A 17,529-nucleotide genomic window follows, 5' to 3' on the forward strand; every position below is an offset into this window, starting at 1 on the left:
TCATGTGGTGGCCACTTGCAAAGCAGATTGGAAAAAAGGTACTCTGCAGAATGTTTAGCTTACAAAAGCCTTTTTCCAGCATGAACAGGACAATCAAGGCTGCATCCAAAACCCATTCAATCTCAAAAATGCAATATGCCCATTAGTACACAAACAGCCAAGAGAAAATGAAATTCACAAGAGAAACGGATAAAAGAAAAAAAACCAAGAGCCATTTGAGCAAAGCACCCCCCCCCCCCCCCATGGAGCTGGCACAGGAGCAGCAGACTCCCGGTCGCCAAGCCCCCCACCTTCCCAGCACCATTAAGGGCCAGCCCCCCACCCCTCCTCCTCCCAATCCAAGCGCCACTCGCTCCAACGCGTGGTCTTAAGAGCTCAGCCAAGCCCAGTCCGTTTAACACAGTTCTGCTAAATCCCAGTCTATCGGTGCAGCCGAGACCGGATTAACACAGCTTAAACCAAGTCCTGTCTAATAAAGATCAGCCAAAGCCAAACACAGCTCAATTAAAATCGTTTAAACACAGCTCTCAATAAGACAGGTTTAACGCGGCTCAGCTAAGACGGGTGCAACATTGCTTAGCCGAGCCGGGTCTAACCCGGCTCAGCTAAGAACAGTCTTTAACACAGCTCGGCAGTCTGACGGGGTTCAGCTAAGACGAGGCATCAGACTCAACGGCCGCAACACACTCCGCCCGTCCACAGCAGCAGCAGCGGCGGCGGCGGAGCGCAAGGCCACAGCTCGGCACCCTGCATGAGCGCCGGTTGACACCGTCTCTCGCGCGCGCGAGCCGTCTACGAAACGCGCGCGTCCCAACAACTCCCCGCACACCTCGACGCGGAGGGCTGGGGGGTGTTGCCGGCAAATCGCGCGCGGTAGTCGGAGACCGAGCACGACCCCCCCCCCATCACTCCGCCCCACACCGCACCCCCTCCTCCACACGCCACGGTGCAGACTGTGCCGGGCGGTGTCGGCAGGGGGACGTTTTGTTCAGTTGACAGCGCCGTGTTTTAAATTCCATCTCACTCTCTACGGGCACCGGGTGAGCAGAGTTCACGCGTGGGAGGGGGAGGGCACGCAGGGGAGGGGGGTGCCAAGAGCCGCGGGGGGGGGAAGCCGGGTTCCGCCGCGAGCGTGGGGTCGTGGGGGAGCGCTCTTCGCGCACGTGGGCGGCGCAGAGGGTAGCAGCCGCGGCACCGCGGGTGGCGCGCGGTCCAAAGGGCTGCTCGTCCCGGGCGCGATGGGGGGAGGAGAGTCTTGTGGGGGGCTGGCACGGAGGGGGAGGGGGCACGGGGGGAGCGGGGGCCGTCACTTCTTGAGCACGCGGGAGGAGTTGGAGCGCGACATGGCGTCTCCATCTTCTGCCCGGCCCGACGCGCTGCTCCGGCGCAGGGCTGCCGAGTTCAGTCCGCTGCTGGACGAGATGGCGGCAGGCAGCTGTAGAAGTGCGCGCACACACACACAGGCGTGCACGCACATTAACACACACTCAATCGCACAGCCCCCCCGATGGGGGGGGGGGGGGGGGCACAGGACCTGTACGAGAACACGGCATGCACAAGCACCAGCCAGAGGCACTCGATGGCGCACATGCTCCGCCACTCTTCGGCGGCTCCCGGCGGTGCATGAAGACCCCTTCCTCCCCCTGTGACCACCAGCCCCTCCCCCCCGCCCTCCTGGTGGGAAAGGAGGGGGGCGGGGGAGGGACCAGGGAGGGGAAAGGGGGAGGGCGGCCATAGTGCCCACAAGCAGCGAAGCACGGTGGGTCCAAAGGGCTCGCGACCAAGCTGCAAGCGGTGGGGGGCGGAGTGGGGGGAGGGCGGGGCAACCTGCCGAGCACCCAACCGCACCAGAAGGGGGAGGGGGATGTGGGGGTGCACCTCCTGGGTGGCACTGGCTAAAGCTACGCAGAGCCGGGGTTTGTCGCTGGCCTGGCCGCCGAGCGCTTCTGGCCCCGGGGCCTACGCTCAGCGGCGGCGTTTAAGAGAAAAGCCGCGCAATGGCGACGATTCGTCGATCGGGAGAGATTCGTGGGCCACGTTTAGTGCCGAGGAATTGCGTGCGTGTGTGAGAAACGATTATTAATGAGCCACGCAGAACACGATGTCACGCGGGGTGGGGGTGGCGAGCAGAGAGGAAAACCTCGAGAGAGTGAACCGGGAAAAACAAGACTGGTGAGACAAACTTAAAAACAAAATAAACCATTACCGAATTCAATTGTGGCCCCCATACCGTGACAGTTTGTAGACTTGCATAGTGGGGGGCTGGGGAAGAGAGTTTGTGATGGGGGGGGGGGGTCGTTACACGCTGACGGGATGGCGGCGGGCGTGATGGATACCACTGCCGAGAGAACGCCGCCGCTGCCGTCCATCAGCGTGAGCTCGGGGCCCTGGGGGGGCGTGTGGCGGTAATGGGCAAGGTAATGGTCAACGCGCAGCCAAGCGGAGGCCGAGTTGGGCCCGGCGTCACGGTTGAGAACACGCGCCGGTCCGCTGCAGCGCCGCCTCCTCCTCACCGCGGCACCGACGCCGTCACTGCTGTGACGTTTGGGGCGGCGGGTGGCTCGGCAGTACGGCGAGCGGCTCATAATCGGAAAGGTTGCGAGTTCAAACCCTGGTTGTGGGGTTTGACTCGGCCCATCGTCCCCATGGGGTCAATGGATAACAACTTTGTGGGCAAGTCAACAACGGTAGCTGTGGATAGACTCGCCCCCACCAAAGCAATGTGGTATTTCCGCCACAAGCTCAGGGCCGTAAAGAGGAGTCGGGCACCACCTCAATGACCCATTGGAGCAGGAAATTGCTTTGACTTTAGGGGGCTTCGGGCATGTGTTAAGAAGAGACAAAGACGAGGAAATGAGAAAGAATATGTAGATTTGAGACCCACAGACCCGCACACGTGCACAGATTAGAATGACAGTGGAGATTCCAGGGGTGCTGCGCAGATGAAGTATAGGCAGAGACCAATGCCGAGATGGAAGAATGCGATAGAATAAGATATGAGCAGACACGTAATGGGCCTGTACCATGATAGGGCCTCTTGGTTTAGGAGGGACGGGTTTGGCTGAGACAGCACAGTTCCGTCATTACAGCAGAGCGCTGCGCGGACGTGACGGATGTATGGGTTCACCTCCTCCACGGCTCCACCTTGACGTGTCAGGGCCAGGCGCCAATTTATTCTGGCCCTGGTGCCGCGAGTGGAATCCAGAGTGGCTCCTCTGTTTCCGTGGACCAAATGCAATGGGGGCTACATCCGAATCGGAAAGTTCAACCGTGACACAGATTCCCCACGTAGCCCCCACAAGCTGGTGTGGGACGTTCTGTTTGCGAGCACCTACGAAGGCCGGTACGGTGAACGAGGGCGTAGCGTGGCTAGAACCACGCCCGGCCGCATTTGTCTCCCCAGTGCCGATGCTTACATTGTGAACCAGGCACTCATTTAAGACCGAGTCAACCTAGAGGAGGCCCAGGACCGGTTCAGATATTCGTCACATTTTTTGGCCTTGAGCGGGATACAAAGTCTGGGTTCATAACAAAGTGTGCCCCAACCACGACACCTACCACTGCTCGCTACCCACGTGCATGCGCGGTCCGATGCGCGTACCATGGGGGATCAGAGACTCGTGTAATCGATGAATTGCCACGTGCCAAGGGAGTCGCGACGTTTACGCGCACCGTCCACATCGGGGACTTTTGTGCGTAACCAGTAACCGCGTTAAAACGGTAAAAAGAGGTTACGACCAGTCGACCGCAGGCGTACAAAAACGTTCAGCGACGAACCCAACAATTTTCCCTTTTCAAGCGAACCTGTCGCTGGGCAGGCCGCACGTGGTGGGTGCGCCCACCTCTTCCAAGACATCCGGTCAGCGTGGAAGAGGACAGCAAAAACCCTACACGGCTCCCTCTCATGGAAGTCCTTCTGCCATCAGTGGTGCGAGCAAGCGAGCAACCGCAGGGTTGCACCCGCACCTCGTGTGACTGAAAAAGCGAGGGCCAATGCGCCAAGCGGTGACTCATGCCGCCCTGCCAATCGGCGGCAACCGTTGCCATCAACCCACTGGAACCGGTTTGTCAGAACTGTGAACGTATTCTGAAGATGGTTATCGGTTTTGATTATTTTAACATCCGTATAATGTACCCAGCAAGCCACGCCGCCTGACAGCCTGCGACATGCTCAGCCTGCACTGCCACCTGGTGCTCGCATGCAGTCCTGCATGCCGGGCCCCAGCCTCGCACTGCACTGCCGCTCGCTCATGCACGCACCGCACGCCGCACGCCGCACGCCGCACACCGCCAGATTATGAAGCCAAAAAATAAATCTGCCTCCTGGGGCGAAGATATATAAAAAAAATAATTTGAAAAATAAATTTGCTGTATGGATATAGCCGCGGCCGCTCCTGACGTTGGTCAATAGAGAAAATGAAAAACGCAGCACGCGTCTAAGCACCATGAAATGCGAGGGTTTATGCGCGTTATCAAAACTGCGAGCGCGCGTGTCCAGAAATCCAAGGTGGAGCCGGGTCGCAGCCCCCCCCTCGTCCCACCCAGAGCCAACCGGGGTCTGTACCTCCCCACACCCCCACCCCTCACAATCCTCCACCTCCTCCTGCACACACCCCCGTCAGATGCCTCCGGAGGGGGTACGGGAGTGGGGCGGGGAGGTAGCTGGCGGAGCCAGCGTGAGTGGCCGAGACAACAATCGCTCTCGGCTGCTCCCCATTTTGGCACCACGCCCCACCGCCCCCCCCCCCCCCCCCGACAATTCTTATTTATCGTAAATTACAATGTCTGCAATTATGTTAATGATTATTCTGTGTTGTCTATTATAGTTTTGCGTTGAAATAGGACACATGAGAGGATCGCTGGCGATAAACATCTGGCAGTTCGCCATCGGAGTTTCAAAAGCAAGCCCGACTCAGACACTGAATGTTGATATGAATGTTGCTACCAGTCCAGAGATGCACTTATAGAATGCTGATATAGAATGCTGATGTGATGCGTAACAAAGAATTAACATTTTTGAGTGGAGGGACGGATGTGAAGGAGGAGGCCTCATGTTGTCTGCTTATTTATTTTATTTCAGATAAAATGTTGGGTGAAAGGGACCAGACGGAGAGAGCGAGCGGCAGCAGCTGGGGGGGGGGGGGAGTGGTGGGGGAAGGGAGGCAGGGAGCGTTTGCTTGGAAGAGCAGCAGCTGAATGCAGAGCAAACGTTACAACCACTACAACCTCAACCACAACAAAGCCCGTGGGGGAGTGGGGGGAAGTGAGTAGCTGGCCCACTCCAATCGCTGCCCACCTTGGTGGCCGATTGCCTAACGAGAGCTCCTCGTGGTCACCGGGTCGTTCTTACCGACGTGGGAGGTGACGTGTTTCTGGAAAGCGATAGCGCGTTTCAGGAGCAGCGACGCCTCGCCCCAACACCCGGTGACCGAGATCAAACGCGCTCCGTCCACGAACGTTTTTGTCACCTATTTCATAAATCCGGCCGGGTGGCTCGCCGGGAGAACGACAGTGGCTCGGCAATCGGAAGGTCACTGGTTCAAATCCTGGTTGGGGCTCGACTCGGCCCATCCTTCCGGGGTCAATAAAATTAATACCACTTTGTGGGGAGATCAACAGCGGTCATCCTAGGGAGAGAGACTCGCCCCTGCCAAAGGTCAAGTGAATTTCCACCACTGGCTCAAAGAAGATGACCACTGCCTCAACACTCATTTGAGCGGGCCACCACTTTTAACCCTCAGACTTTATCCATTTCGTTAACAAAACTGCCACCACTTGAGGGGAAGGGCCCGGCCGGTGTTATTTGGGGCGAGGGGCGTTGTTCTGGAGAGGGGTTTGTTCGGCGAGGGCGGAGGCCGCTGGCCGGGGTGAGTTACCGTCATGAACGCGCCAACGCGTGTCCGTTTGGCATAGTGGCGCAGTCGCTCAGTGGCAGGCGGCAGTGAGCTACAGTACTATCCCGACGAGAGGCCAGCGCAGTGACAGGGAGAGACAGCACCGTCAATTCCCTTACGCGCACGCACGCACAACGCACACATGAGCACGCACGCGCACCACGGCGTTTCTTCACTCGCTCACCACCATCAATCTCCCCGCACGCCACGATACCCATCGACAATCTCCATCTCCGCCGGTGCAGAATCACAAGTCTCCATTTTCAGCAACGCACTCCTTCATAGAGGACGGTGGAGCGAGAAGCGAGGAGGAGGGGGGAGCGAGGAGGGGTAGGGGCGAGGAGCAGGGACGAGGAGGAGGGGTAGGAGTGAGGAGGAGATGTGGCCACCAGAGCCAGACAGTTTCTCTCTCTCCACATTCACAGGGGTGGGGGGGGGTGTCGAGGTGGAACTATGTAAGAGGAGTAGGGTTAAGAGGACCATGGATACAGCTCAGGGTCATGTGGATTTGTGTATGGGGGGAGGCCTTGCCTTGGAGGCGACGCGGGGGAGGGGCTCCTGCCCGCCCGTCAGGTCGGAGGAGGAGCGGTTGACGGGCGCGGCGCGGTGCAGACGCATGCTCACCTTGCGGTCCTGCTCGGGGCGCACGGATGGACGGGTACCCACCACCCCTACACACACACGCGCGCGCGCACACGCGCATTAGGACACATGTACACACATACACACGTGCACAGGTGAGCGCATACAAGCACCTGTGGAGGACGCAGTGAGAGACAAGAATTATTGAAAGCTGTGCTCTGGAAATGTAAACGTTAGAGAGTAGTGTCATACGAGTGTTAGCGAGTGCTGTTCAAGTCAGAGAAGAGCGATAGCTAGCAGGAGTATTTGTGAATAGAGTGTGTGAGTGTGTGGCAGACATGGGAGTGTTTGAGGAGTCTGTAGGAGTGTTGGCGAGCAAGTAGTGTGTGTGAGAGTGGGAGAAAATGCCGGGCGGCTGGTGTGTGGGAGACATGGGAGTGTTTGAGGAGTCTGTAGGAGTGTGGGCGAGTGAGCCGAGTGTGCGAGGCTTGCCGGGAGGCTGGTGTGTGGGAGAGAGGGGAGCTGGCATGGCGGCGTGATCCTGCCGGATTCTGCCAGCGGCCGAGCCGGGCAACGCGCGTGTCGGCACGTGGGCGTGCGTGCCATTGAGTCGCTCCTCCCGCTCACGCCGCTCTCGCCCGGCCTCCTCCTGCCCGGCACGACTGCCTCCCTGAAGCACAATGACAAAGATCATCCGGAAAGCATTAACACATATTGTCAGGGCAAGTGCTGTTGATGAGCGCCTTTGACGGCCGACAGGTCAAGGGGGTGGGTGGCCAACACCATGCCCGGTGCTGTTGCTTACACACCACACAGGGTCCTCATTTAAGGCCGAGATGACCTAGGGAAGAAACCAAGGACCAATTAAAATATTTGCCAGTTATTGACCTTGAGCAGGAATCTAACTCGGGTAGTTCGTAGTGCAGGGCACAAACCACTCCACGACGCCTGTATATTTGGAGTTTGCATGCTCTCCCTGTGGTCGAGTGGCTTTTTCTCCAGGTCCTCCAGTTTTTCCCTCCACATTTACAATCAACGTGCGTTTAAGAGTGATACACCACTTTGTTAAGCTATCATTTGTGCCAGGTTGCTTCTGAGAAAGGGCTATATAGCTCAGTGGGCCTTACCTGGTCAAATAACAAATAGTTTAGTGTACAAACACAGACAATCCATAAATAAGTGGAAATGAACGTAACTAAACGTACAACAAAAATTATCCGTGTACCTTAAACATAAAAACTCCAAACTTACTCACAATTGATCATCAAGCTCTGCAGAACAAGGGGAGGGAGAATATACAGCATACTAACGCCGAAAGTCACCTTAGTCCACGGAGACGCGTCATAGAGAGAGAGGTGGCGCAGTAGTTAGCGCATTGCGATATAACCTGGCCTGGGGGTGTGGGCACTCAGGGGTGCGGCGTCCTTACAAACTTGAGCGTGTTCCAGTCGAACACGTAGTCGTAGGAGAAGCCCTGCCGGTGGAACAGGTTGCGGAAGAGCTGTCGCAGGTACGAGTAGTCAGGCTTGTCGTCGAATCGCAGTGAGCGGCAGAAGTTGAGGTACGTCGCAAACTCGGCTACGAGCGGTGGGGGTGACAGAGCAGCACAGGGTCACAGGGTGCCCACAAGGGACAGCGGTGGGCGATGATTGCCATGCGGGGGGAGCGCGTCAATCGCGGCCGCCGTGGGCAAGATGCGCGCGCGAGGCGGGGCGTGCGGGGCGTGCGGGCCGCTCACAGGGGTAAGTCTTGCAGAGCATCTCGATCGGCGTCGACATCTTTTTCTCGCTGATGCGCTCGTATTTCTGGCGCTTTGTGGCCGCCTTGAGGCCCTGCCAGGGCAGCGAGCCCAGGTTGAAGTACATGAGCACGTAGCCCAGGGACTCCAGATCGTCCCGCCGGCTCTGCTCTGTGGAGCAAAAGCGCAGGCATGCGCACACAGACACTTGAGCATGGGGACAAGCAAAATGAACACAAAGGGTCTGGCACTGACAGACACAGGGGACCCAAACACATTGCCGCTGCCTTCGTGCGCAACAAGAAAACAGAACCGAACGTGGCGCCGATGGATGTGCAGTGCCGCACCGATGCCCAGGTGGGTGTTGATGGAGGCGTATCGCGCCGTGCCCGTCAGGTTTTTGTTCTCGCGGTAGGGGATGTGCTGGTGGGTGCGCGAGTCGCGGTACTTCTTCGCCAGGCCCAGGTCGATGATGTAGACGAGGTTGCCCTTTTTGCCCAGGCCCATAAGGAAGTTGTCGGGCTTGATGTCACGGTGGATGAAGTTCTTCGAGTGCAGGTACTCGATGCGGCTGATCTGCACGCGACGGGAATCGAGAGGCCAGTGCCGTCAGCGAACCATCGCGTCGTGCTCCAACAAACCTCGTCACCCATCGAGCAACGATGGCCTCGCCAAATTATTCCCAGCATTTTAAATTCACGGCGGCGAACGCCAGGCAAAGGGCAAGCTTGGGCCTGGTCAGTAAGAGTTTTCCGCCTTGCCCCACTGCCCCCATCGCTCAATGAATTCTCCTCATGCGGGGCAACTATTTGATTCGCTAATCGAGTCATGATTCCTACCGACAGTAGCCGTCACGTGAATCCGTTACACGTGAAGTGTCGGCGCGGGCCCTCACCATCTGGTCCGCGAGCAGCAGCACGGTCTTCAGGCTGAACTTGCGGGAGCAGAAGTTGAAGAGGTCCTCCATGCTGGGGCCTAGCAGCTCCATCACCATCACATTGTAGTCGCCCTCCGCACCACACCACTTGATCACGGGGATGCCGACTGCACGGGGAGGAGGGGACAAGCAAGAGTATGAGGTGGCGTTACTGGATACAGCACACAGCTTATTCAAATGCCACCGTCAGACTCCTCCTCGCACACAGACGTGATCGAGGCCTCGTCACTCCAATACATCGACCCCTCCACTCGCTCCGAATCCAACCTCAGATCAACGTCAATATGGCACTCGCCACGGTGAGCCGTGGGCATCCTCCGTGGACCCGCCCCTGCCTAGCTGGTGGGATCGATCCAAAAATAAGAAAATCGAGCTCTGATTGGAAAATGACAGCACAGGAAGTTATTTAATTTCAAACGCATCACTTCCGTGCTTCTCTTACCAAGTTGCACCATGTGCCGAAATGATGCAATAATTTTTAAGCAATACCACATTTGCTTACAAATTACTGTGAAACTGATGTAACATTATGTTAACCATTTGACTTATTTTACGTTCAATGACAAGAATGTAGCACACATTGTTAATTACATTTTCCAAGTTTAAATGCAAAAAAATACGAAATGGAATTAAAATTTAGGCCTAAAAATCTAATACGAGAAAATGGACCCCTAAATCACACAACCGTAACAGGTCGTGTACATGTCATACCTGTCAACCCCTTATCATTGCCAACCTTATTACAGACCAATTCAGACCTAAATTGGTCACCCAGTGCCCTTATAAATCTCAACATTCATCCTACAATGTCCCATCACAAGGGAAAAACACAAAGACAAACAAAAAAAATGCCCATATTAAAACAGCTGTATGCGATATGGACCTGTACAAGAATATTGGTAAACCGTATGGGTTGACGGGTATAACATGTGTACGCGCCAGAGGTCGCAAACGGGTTTTGATTCCTTACCCATACCCGGCCGCACCAGGGTCGCAAACGGGTACCCGTACCCGGCCAGGTATGGGTACCCGTACGCTACCCGTACCCGTACCCTACCCGTACCCGGCCGGGTACGGGTAGGGTACGGGTATCGGGTACCTGATTGCGCCCTCTGGGATGAAGCCATGTTGCAGGCGCGGGTGGGTTGATTCTAGGAACTTGAATTGTGAGAAGAGACAAGACGTTGGGAAATGAGTGACAAACGGTTACTCACCAGTGACTCACGGCCTACCCGTACCCGGCCGCACCAGGGTCGCAAACGGGTACCCGTACCCGGCCGGGTACGGGTAGCCGGGTATCGGGTAGGGTACGGGTATCGGGTACCCGGTTGCGACCTCTGGTACGCGCACACAGCCAGAGAGTGAGGGAGGAGTAAGCAAATGAGTGAGGCAGCCTCACCCCCGCCCTGCAGCAGCTTGTAGATCTTGCTCTCAATGTGCAATTGAGGGTGCTTGGTCTTCACGCACTCTAGCTTGATGGCCACCTCCTCACCCGTCGCGATGTTGGTGCCTACACACACACGTGCATGCACACACACACGGACATGAGAACACACTTACGAGCGTGCACACGCACACATGCGAGCACGTACAGGCATGCACAGAGGGGGTCTCGTGAGTGCAGCACAAACTACTTTTACCCAACCCGCGATTCTATTAAGACACCCCCCCAACTTATTTAAATCACGTTTGTACTATTTTTGTTCAAGTAATTTGAGAAAATGTTAGTATTTCTCACACCGCAATTTTTGCACTGGAGCAGGCGTGCGCTGTGATTGACGCTCTTTGGTAGCGTCCTGATTGTATATTTAAGCGTCTGTGATTGGATGGAATGGATTTAATGTTCCTAATTTTAAATCCAAACCCAACCACTGTTATGTAAATGGATTTATTGGACAGTCCACAAAATATGTACAAGTGGCGATAAGTGCATTTTGGAAGGATGTGTGCATTTTTACCCATCTGATCAATATCACTGATAACATTCATTAAAAGTCGATGGCACTTTTTAAACTAAAAATGTGAACTGAAAAATCATGATCTGGCCAAATGTTTATTGTGAGACCCTCCAAAACCCAACACTTTGAAACTGTCCCGTGTACAAAAGCTTAATATTTTTGTTTCAAATCACCGGTAAGTTCAAGAATAATTCCCGCAAACCAAATTTATAAATCAGATCCATCTAATTTCTTAAATTAGTTTATGTCAGGTGGAGGAGAGTCTTATTTGGCCAGAACATTAAGTGGCCCAACCCAAAAATGAAATACAAAAAAATGCTGGCGGCAAACCCCACGTTATATGAAATGGAGAGGCGGTCAGCGTTTGTGACGAGACTGGGAATGAATCCGTGCCAGGACCATCGACCCAGTATTACGTAATTCTGCTGCTCAATTCCCACGACCGCTGTTAAAATGAGCCTCACAAAGCCGCCTGCCCGACTCGGCCATTTCCATTCACGTGACGAATGGCCCCCCTGTGATTTAAGTAGCCAGGCCCAGGGTGAGGGGCAAGCGATGAGCAAAAACCTCTGTAATCCAGACGCTGCCTAACGACCCGTGGTAACCACAACAGCGCGTCACATTAAAACGCAACCGGTGATTGTCACTGAAAAAACACTGCCAAGGAAGAAAGGCAAGAGGAACCGCCGTTCCAACCATTGCAATACATGTCACCTCACTTCTCTTTCTGCTTCTTCCTTTCCACTGCTCTACTTTGCATTTCCTTCCCCATCATTTCTTTACACAAGCTCTTATAACCTCACTCAATGCAAAAGAGAGGTGTTACACTTATCTATTACAACTTTGCTCGCACCTTTTTGTTGCCTACCACTTTACGTTATGGGTGCTTCAGCGCATGCTTGGCAACTGCGTATAAAATTAAAAACCCTCGTGTGGAGTGCCATGTTGGAAGGTGAAGAGGTGGAGAGGGATTGCGTGGGATGGAGGGAGCTTGAACCGTGCACCTGCCCATGGCCATACAACGCACAACCACATGCTGCACAGGAAAAAAGGAGTTGAGTGTTTCGATCACCGAAAATAACAACAAAAGCACAACTTAATTCTAGATTTGAAGCTTTGGTGACTGCAAGGATTCATACTCTTAGTTCTTTCAGTAGTCACGTAGGTAAAAAATGAAATTACAATTAATAAAAATAAAACAATAAAAATCACGTTTCGGAGGCAACACAAGTCTCCGTCATCAGGTGGGACCGTCAGCCAGATTTGCTGCATCAAGTGAACAACAAACTACGAAACGTCGTGATTTTTATTGTTTTATTTTTATTAATTTTATTTTCATTTTTTACCTACGTGACTTTACCGAAAGAACTATGCGTATAAAAAAACCACAACTGCTAACACCATCACACCCACAACCATCATCACTACCACCACAACCACCATCACCACCAGAATCCCCACCGCTTCAATAACTGCCACCACCTACATGACCACAACCAATAAGCACAAGCCTGAGTGGGCAGGTCATAAGAGACGAGTGGAGTGTGTGGAAATCCCTCCTGCCCCCCCCCCCCCCCCGCGCTAACGAGATCCCTCCAGTCACCACCCTCGTGTTCCCATTCTGCTCTGCCTACAGATTATCTCTATGAAACCCTTTAATCAATCCACTGCTAGAGGAAGGCCTCCCCACAACGTGCCCATCTACGGCATTGCTTGACAACACTTCACCAAGCTGGTCAGTGCAGATTGGCGAAGGTGGGGGCACTAGGATCCGCTAAGATATGTCACTTGCTAGTGACGGCTGGGATCTAACTCAGGTCCCTAGGGAAGTGGGGCATAAGGCCAAGGATTGTTTGAAAACACTCACCGTACGTGTAACAGTGTTTCACTCCAAACGCTCCAGATAAGAGTGGGGTTCTTGGGTAATATCCCCTCCAACTTTGACCTCATCCAATCCATTAGGAAAAGTGGGCTTAAGCAGGAGACACCACGGCTAGAAGTGACCAAGGACGATGGTGTAGAATAGGAATAGAACACGTCCAAGAGGACATCCTGAGGAGATGGAACGTGATCGGTTTGCGTGCAGGTTCTGGATGGATTGTTGTATTGCAGGATTGTGAGATGTGCAGGCAGCAGTGGGTCGGAGAGGACTTCACCCAGCAGTGGATTGACCTAGTTGATGAAGAGGACTTTGACACTTACGTGGGGAACGTGTGCTTTCCGGGTATACAATGCAACATCACCTTTAAGTCACGAGTTATTTCAAACACCGGATAAGTGTTTACTAACTTGCGGGATCTGCAAAAGCTAGAGCCTTACAGCTCAACTGTAAAGCTACAATAAAAAACCCAATGGTTTGAACGACTGTACAAGAGAATGGCCTTACAAACCTAAGGTTTCGCAACGAGATTTTATCCCTTTTTTATTCTGTCAAAAACCTTCCGTTCATTCCAAAACAACAAAACTTTAACTTAGCAGTACAAAAGCGAGCACCCCCTTCAATCCAGTCGCCCACTTAACAATGGCGAGTTGCCTCCTTATAACTATTATTCCGCTACTACCATGGTTCCTGTTCACGTGAACTTCACTCACAGATTCATCCACCCATATTGAGGACTCGGGCTACTAGACAGACAGTTTCATCTCATCATCCAGCCTTCAACCACCACACTACAGGTCACAAAAATAAAAATAAATCCCCATACAGCCTTAACAGACTATTGGGACAAGTGCTATGAGCAAACACCTATGAAGGCCTGTACGGCACACACGCCCAACCGCCTTTGTCTCCATAGTGGCAATGTTCAAACAACGCACTAGGTACTCATTTGAGGCTGAGTTGACATAGGGCAGGCCAAAGAATGGTTTAGATAATTGTCACCGGTGTTGGCCCTGAGCGAGAATGGAACTCGGTTCGCCAGGTTCGTAGCGCAGAGCGCTAAAACCACTACACTAGCTATTACCACAACACTGACTCACCCACTCACCACACAACATGCATGACACCTCAATTTTCCTTCTGCTTCTTGCCTTGCACAGCTCCACTTTGGAATACTGTCCCATTGTCTCATTTCCAAGCTTTTATAATCTTGCTCAATTCAAAAAAATGTGAACTCTTATCGATTGCAACTTTGAGCCATTGTTGATCACTGCCGCTCGATGTACTGGACCTTGGCTCAGCAACTGTGTTCATAAAAAAAAACATCTTTGGGGACAGATGCACTCGGTGGAGGAGGTATGAGGTTGGGAGGGGGTTGGGGGTACTTGTAAAAACATCGCAGCCCTCGCCGTCCTTCACAAGTCAGGGCTCACATTCCTCCACCGCCCCGAGGCTGTCGCTTCACACACACACACACTCGCTCACTCACTCGCAGCTCGGCCCGATTATCTTACTCGCTATGGGACATTTGTTGTTGTTATTGCTGAACTGAACACACGGCGACGCCAAGGAGACAGAAACAAAGAGATGGGGCTGGGGCTGCAGACTTCCTCTCTCCAAGGAACGCCTGGCGGGTGGGGCGGCAGGGTTGGTGGTCACCGGAACACTGGAATACAGTCCAGTGCCGTGTGCTGCTGCTGCCAGTGGGTGACGCCGCTATGCCTGTTGTACAAGGCTCTCCATCACTGCTGTGCTGTAACATCACCGCATGCTCTGCGCGGGGGGAGGGGCTGATGCATTTCTACAACAGGCACTTGATTACGCATTGCCAATCAATACATCGATGCTTTATTTACACCCCAAAATAAGCATTGAACGAAAAGCTGATGATGCTAATTATATATTTTTTAGATATATTTAAGACATTCCACCCATTCTTAACCCAACAATGGTCAAGGTTTTTTTTTGTTACTATACTTCACCACACTATTCAGTGATGGCTTGGTAAGAGGGGTGACAGGGCCAGTTCAGATATCACTTGCCACTCGTATTAGCTGTGGCTGGGTTCATAACTCAGCGTGCTAACTACCGCACAATGAGGCCCCAATAACAAAGCCCTATACCATCACTGAGTCTCAAAGGACTTTCAGGAGGGTATTTATACATTGGGATGTTTGGCCAATGGCATGAGAAAAAAGAATTTTGATTAATGTCGGAGGAAACCGGAGCACACCGACCATGCGTACTATGGGTTAATACTCAAAGCTCCGCACAGAGAGATTTAAGAATTAATTGTCGGACTGCCATTTCCCGGGTACTTCCCAAACGTTCTAAACGCGGCAATGAGTCACAATTGGAAGGTTACGAGCCAAAAATCTGTATTTACTAATGCTGTGGAGAGTCGACGGTGGTCCTACATACAGACTACACCCTGACTCAATCTACCCCGACTCAATCTATAAAGTCCCTTATCACCAAGAGTCCGAGTCTGTTTTTCAAGGGAGTCATGGGATTTCTAGTTTTGAACGTGTTTACGATTCAGATGCCACACATGAAGATATCCTTGAGTGTCAGTTTAGCAAGACCTTATCTGGGTAAACATGTTTAAGGAGAGCAAATTTGTCAATTCACTCTTGAATGAGGACTGCTCCCCACCCAGCGGGTCGATGGGTTCCATACGACCACATCGCACCACGCTAGTCACGATCAAGAAGGAAAATCACAGAATAAAAAAAAGCAATATTTTTACTGCACTGCCCTCTCTGCTGCCAACCAGGTAGCCCATGGACACACGAAGTGCAAGTGGTAAAAGAGTATCGACCCAAGCTGAAACTCATCGAGTTGCTGTTAGGGTCCCTGGGGGTTCCCAACTCCAATAAGGGGCATCTGGGGACGACTGACCGAGCCGTCGGCAAGCGAAGGGCACGGGTTTTGCGAAGTAACACGGACGGGAGGGAGGGCGGGTGGTCGGCCCCGTCTCCCCGTTCGCCTGTTGGGCCCGAGCCAGGCGGTGTGACTCCTGCTGCTGTCACTCAGCGCGACCAGCCGCCAGCTGCCAGGGGGGGGGCATGGCCCGTCTGCCCTGCCCTATACCCGTTCCTGCTGTCTCTTAACATGCCACCAGCCTTTCTTTCCCTGATCAACAAAGCCTTGCCCCGGCGGCTTATCCTGCGATTGCTATCTTAGAGCCCTGCCCAAACTTGCCCTCCTTTTGTCCTGCCCAAGCCTGGCCTTGCCCGCTCGGGCGTCGAGTCATCCGCGCCAGATGACCCGCATTCCACGTTCACAGGGCGGTGCCCAGGTCCGGACCATCCCGACTCGAGTTACCTCGAAGCAAGAAGGCAATCTCCCTCCCCTCCTCTCTCCCCTCCCCTGGAGCTGTGGGGTCCCACGAACGCGTGGGGTCTCTCCCGCCCTGCGGATCGCAGCGAAGCCGCCCAAAGGGCTACGGCTTACCGCGATACCGAGAGTAGCGCCGCGGCCTAGTAGCGCACGATCAGCCTGCGCGCACAAGCTACTTTCCTAGCCGGGCTACCGACCAAGGGACCTCATACACCGGCAGAGGCGAGGCAGGCCGGGGCACTCGGGGAAACTCACCCAGGTAGATGTCGCCGAAGGAGCCGCTGCCGATTTTGCGGCCCAGCCGGTACTTATTGCCGATGCGCAACTCCATGGTGCGAGGCCGGGTCGCCGTGGCGCTCGCCGAGCTGCGGGGACAATGGTGGCTTAATGTCAACAAACGTACCCACCCGAGCAACAGAACGCCCCGCGCGAAGTCGAGCCTTTCAACCGCGACCCTACTCACGTCTTGCGCGGGATCGCAGAAATATTGGCGCCGGCGAGCGCGGGGACTTGTGCGGGATATGTTCCGCTCGAAATGTTGGCGGCTGAGGCGCGCGAACGCGGCGGATGCGGCGGATTGAAACGTTCACCCTGAGCCTTCTCCTCCTAGCTGCTGCCGCCGGTGGCCATGGTTGTCGGGAGCGTGACGTCACGCGGCGCTTGGGACTGCGCGTGACGTCACGCGGCGCGTGCGATGGGGTGTGTGTGTGGGGGTTGTCTCTGCGCGCGTGACATCACTGCGGGGTGGGGGGGGAGGAGCTGCGTGTGACGTCACAAGGCTGGAGGTGCGCGTGGCGACGTCACCGCGTGGACAGGAGTGACGAGGCCTAGGCAAGGTCAAGTAAAAGATAAAAAAACTAGCCTACCTTTACCCTACCTTTTACCCTTACTCCATACAAATTACCCGATTACAGGGTAATTACTGGGGTACTACTACACATGAAAAAGGTTTATAACAGGTAAATGCTAGGAAGAGCGCTTTATTCATATCGAATACTCTCGATGATTCCAATTTTAAATGGAGGCCGCGGACTGCGCCACGGAGCTTTTAGCGAGCGGTAAGCAAGGCATTTGCCGGGTAATTCTTCCACACTACCTTTACCCGACCCTTTACCTTACCCCTTGACATGCCGGCACCTTTACACTTTACCCGGTAAAAAGGGTAAATTACCTTGCCTTGCCGAGGCCGAGAGGAGTCG

At 54.0% G+C, this 17,529-nt stretch overlaps 1 protein-coding gene across 3 annotated transcripts; it reads right to left on the bottom strand.

Annotated features, from left to right (window-relative positions):
• Positions 1 to 1,158: 1,158 nt before the first annotated feature.
• On the bottom strand, positions 1,159 to 16,989 carry LOC133345829 (casein kinase I-like). Of its 3 annotated transcripts, XM_061556865.1 has the most exons (11): positions 16,794 to 16,989; positions 16,586 to 16,695; positions 10,551 to 10,661; positions 9,110 to 9,258; positions 8,562 to 8,790; positions 8,215 to 8,385; positions 7,906 to 8,054; positions 6,969 to 7,146; positions 6,426 to 6,565; positions 5,877 to 5,954; positions 1,160 to 1,435 (listed from the first exon to the last, which is right to left on the bottom strand). In XM_061556865.1, exons 2-11 carry the CDS (start codon positions 16,659 to 16,661, stop codon positions 1,307 to 1,309), a joined length of 1,410 nt encoding a protein of 469 aa, XP_061412849.1. In that variant the 5' UTR covers positions 16,662 to 16,695; positions 16,794 to 16,989; the 3' UTR covers positions 1,160 to 1,306. The 3 variants fall into 3 exon arrangements, with proteins under 3 accessions (XP_061412842.1, XP_061412849.1, XP_061412835.1); XM_061556858.1 differs by lacking the exon at positions 5,877 to 5,954 and having other exon boundaries at positions 1,159 to 1,435; positions 6,519 to 6,565; XM_061556851.1 differs by lacking the exon at positions 5,877 to 5,954 and having other exon boundaries at positions 1,162 to 1,435; positions 16,794 to 16,988.
• Between the last annotated feature and the right edge of the window lie 540 nt (positions 16,990 to 17,529).

Source organism: Lethenteron reissneri, chromosome 3 (assembly GCF_015708825.2).
Source record: "Lethenteron reissneri isolate LAM-NWPU_2019-01 chromosome 3, ASM1570882v1, whole genome shotgun sequence".
In the NCBI taxonomy this organism is placed as follows: domain Eukaryota; kingdom Metazoa; phylum Chordata; class Hyperoartia; order Petromyzontiformes; family Petromyzontidae; genus Lethenteron; species Lethenteron reissneri.

Coding starts and splice junctions, on each gene's coding strand:
- LOC133345829 (XM_061556865.1), bottom strand. CDS start 16,661: ATGGAGTTGCGCATCGGCAATAAGTACCGGCTGGGCCGCAAAATCGGC. Junction 8,055..8,214: donor GCTCTGCAAGACTTACCCCT/GTGAGCGGCCCG, acceptor CACCGCTCGTAG/CCGAGTTTGCGACGTACCTC. Junction 1,436..5,876: donor GCGTTGGCGCGTTCATGACG/GTAACTCACCCC, acceptor GCACTTCTACAG/CTGCCTGCCGCCATCTCGTC.